Source organism: Bidens hawaiensis, unplaced genomic scaffold, assembly GCF_021521415.1.
Source record: "Bidens hawaiensis isolate Kalapana, Puna unplaced genomic scaffold, B.hawaiensis_p1.1 tig00014205_1, whole genome shotgun sequence".
Taxonomy (NCBI): Eukaryota; Viridiplantae; Streptophyta; class Magnoliopsida; order Asterales; family Asteraceae; genus Bidens; species Bidens hawaiensis.
This window is the reverse complement of record NW_027492223.1, coordinates 205,599-208,535: the sequence shown is the minus strand read 5'-3', so window position 1 is coordinate 208,535 and position 2,937 is coordinate 205,599. Positions and strand designations below refer to the sequence as shown.

General features: G+C 30.8%; 1 protein-coding gene across 1 annotated transcript; it reads right to left on the bottom strand.

Moving 5' to 3' along the window:
- Positions 1–1,012: 1,012 nt before the first annotated feature.
- On the bottom strand, positions 1,013–2,201 carry LOC143546083 (RING-H2 finger protein ATL2-like). Its single transcript, XM_077037825.1, has 2 exons — positions 1,235–2,201; positions 1,013–1,091 (listed from the first exon to the last, which is right to left on the bottom strand). Exon 1 carries the CDS (start codon positions 2,170–2,172, stop codon positions 1,342–1,344), a length of 831 nt encoding a protein of 276 aa, XP_076893940.1. The 5' UTR covers positions 2,173–2,201; the 3' UTR covers positions 1,013–1,091; positions 1,235–1,341.
- Between the last annotated feature and the right edge of the window lie 736 nt (positions 2,202–2,937).

Here is a 2,937-nt window from a genome sequence, read left to right as displayed (position 1 = left end):
TTTTAAAGAAAAAGTTTCTCTTAAAATTTTTCTCTACTGGAAAACTGTTTTTCCATTAAAAAATGTTAATAGTTTTCTTTTATGTATCTAAAAAAATCTTTAACTGCATAAAGAATAGTTCCTAAATGTTTAAGTATAGAAAAATGTTTTTTTAAGGAAAGTCATTTTTTTCATTTTTTTAAGAAACCCCTTGTTTTGATGTTTAAATAAAAATCTTTTTTATTATTAAAACGTTTTTAATAACATATTTTCATTTGAAAAAACTTCAAAGAAATTTGTTTCTTTAAAAGAAAATTTGGGTTTAAATTATATTTTTTAAGAAACGCTTTTTAGAAGAAATAAAAAACTCTATAAAACAACGTTTTTTAGAACTTGTTTTTTACGTAGATTGAAGAATATAAAAGAATTAAAAACACTTAATTCATTCTTACATTTTTATAGCATATTAAACTCATATATACAGTTTTAAAGTTCAAAATGATTTATAAAAAGCATGCAAATTCAAGCATTTGTATGAACATGTAAATATAATTAAAACAAATATATCATTTTTTTGTAGTCGTGTTCAAGGTTGAAATGAAATTTTAACTTATAAAACATATAATTGGTTTTCATAATTATTTGTTATCCAATAAATACTAATAATATGTCCATTGCACATTTTAAATAATGTCAAAAATAATTAAGAGAAAATACAGAATTGTATAAAACAATATTTATTTTAGTGTTTAATTAGTATTATAGTTTTAAAATAAAAAGATAAGAGAGAAATGACATGACCCGTCTTGATTTATTCAATAAAAATTAGGAGTGAGAAACAAAATACTTGTCAAAACACTATGTTAGTAAATACTTTTTAAGGAACCCCTATTTGATAAATAGTTTTATCAGCAACAATAGTTTGAGAAAAAACTGTAAATATCATTCAATCTTTAATGTCGGAAAATACTATGAAAGCTGAAATAACACACAATAACTCCCAAAACTTTTGTACCGTATGCAGTGCGTACGGCGGTCACAAATTCAACACTTCTGATCTCAAGAATTAATTAATCAAATTGTCTTAATTTCATAATAACCCAAATTCAACCCTTTGTAACACTTCTGATCTCAAGAATTAATTAATCAAATTGTCTTAATTTCATAATAACCCAAATTCAACCCTTTGTAACACTTCTGATCTCAAGAATTAATTAATCAAATTGTCTTAATTTCATAATAACCCAAATTCAACCCTTTGTTCACGCCCAAAAATCCCATGTTCATTTTTCACTACATATTTTCTTTTTTTACAATTTACCATGTAACTAATTCTACTAAACACAACTTACAATTTTCAAATCAAGCCACTGAGTCATCCCCGTTAACGTTCGATGTCGGATGAACTTTACTTCCAGATCTGCCACTTATAGTCAACAAATTCTTAGCTAATTCCAATTCTTCTTTTGAAGATGACGAAGACGAACCGCATTCGTTCACTGCCGCAACATTCGATTCACGAGGCTCCAGGATTTGATTGTGATCACTACTCGTTGTTACAATCTCCAATCGTAAATCTTCTTCGTTATTGACTGTTAATATGTTTAAATCAAGACCCGAATCGACGATTTCAGTATCTGAATTATCGATTTTACGAATTTGATTATACTGAATTGTTGCTCTACAAATTGGACAGGTTGAATGAGACTGCAACCACATGTCAATGCATTCAACGTGGAATGCATGGCCACAAGCCGGTAACTTTCTTCCAATCTCTTCGTCCTCGAATACGCATAGACAAATTGCGCATTCTAATCCATGGTTACGATCTTCTATAGACGAGAAATTGTACACGAATAATGGTAACGATGAGATGATTGCGATCGGGAGGCCGAATTTTGCGTTAGAATTATTATCTGAATTGCTTGTGTCGATTATTGTGAAACGTTGGTGGAGTCTGGATTCTAATACGTGCGGGACGGTGACGGATGTGCGGCTTCTGCGGCGGGCTTGTAGGAGGAACCAGCGGGTGTAGAGGTGGAGGAGGAGGACGAAGAGGATGACGAGGAGGAGGGAGATGATTGCTGCGAGCATGACGTTGGTGTCGTACGAGAGAGTTGTACGGATTAGGCGAGCGAGGGAGCTCGAGGATTCCGGTGGTGGTGGTGGTTGGAGTGGCGGAGAGATAGACATGGTAAGGTGGTAAGGGGTGGAGGAAAGTGTTGGGGGTTAACTAGTTTGGGTATTAGATCGAGAATCAAGTAAAGTAGTGTTGCGTAATATGTACACACACCAATATTTATAATATACCTATATATATATATATATAGTAATAGTATCTCTATACATTATGAGGACAAAGTTTATATGGTGTTATTTGGTGTCTAACCTAAAACGCGAAACCTACCCGAATAATATTGGTTTGATTAAAAGGAATCAAAGTCTAATTTACTCCCTAATAACTAGATTGATCAATGATCTATCATGTACTCAACATTCTGAGCTACAAAAGCTACACAGCCCACTCGCTCACACCATATGTACATTTTTAAAAAGATAATGAATAAACATATGGCATTTTATAATCGAGTTAAATAGTTTTATTAATTTTTAGACTTTTTACATACAGAAGTGGTTTTCACATAATCCATAGTTCCGTTACTAGTTCAAAAGAAACTAATGGTTATGACTATGACAATTTCGTAAGAGAAAAGCATTACAATGTGATGCATTGCAAAACTCACACGCCATGTGAGTTCTTATTAGCCATCAAATCAAATTCTTATTAGTTTTTTGAAAGAACAACTATATTTCCAATATTACATGTATTCACAAATATTCTTATAGTTCAACTTATTATCACCTTTTTATAATTATTTTTCGTAACTATATAATAATTAATAAGCAATATTCTAATGAATGGATATATTTAAAAAGTAAGTTTTAAATTAAAGGATA

What these genes read in the sequence shown, in the direction of transcription:
- LOC143546083 (XM_077037825.1), bottom strand. Translation starts at nt 2,172, where the DNA reads ATGTCTATCTCTCCGCCACTCCAACCACCACCACCACCGGAATCCTCG.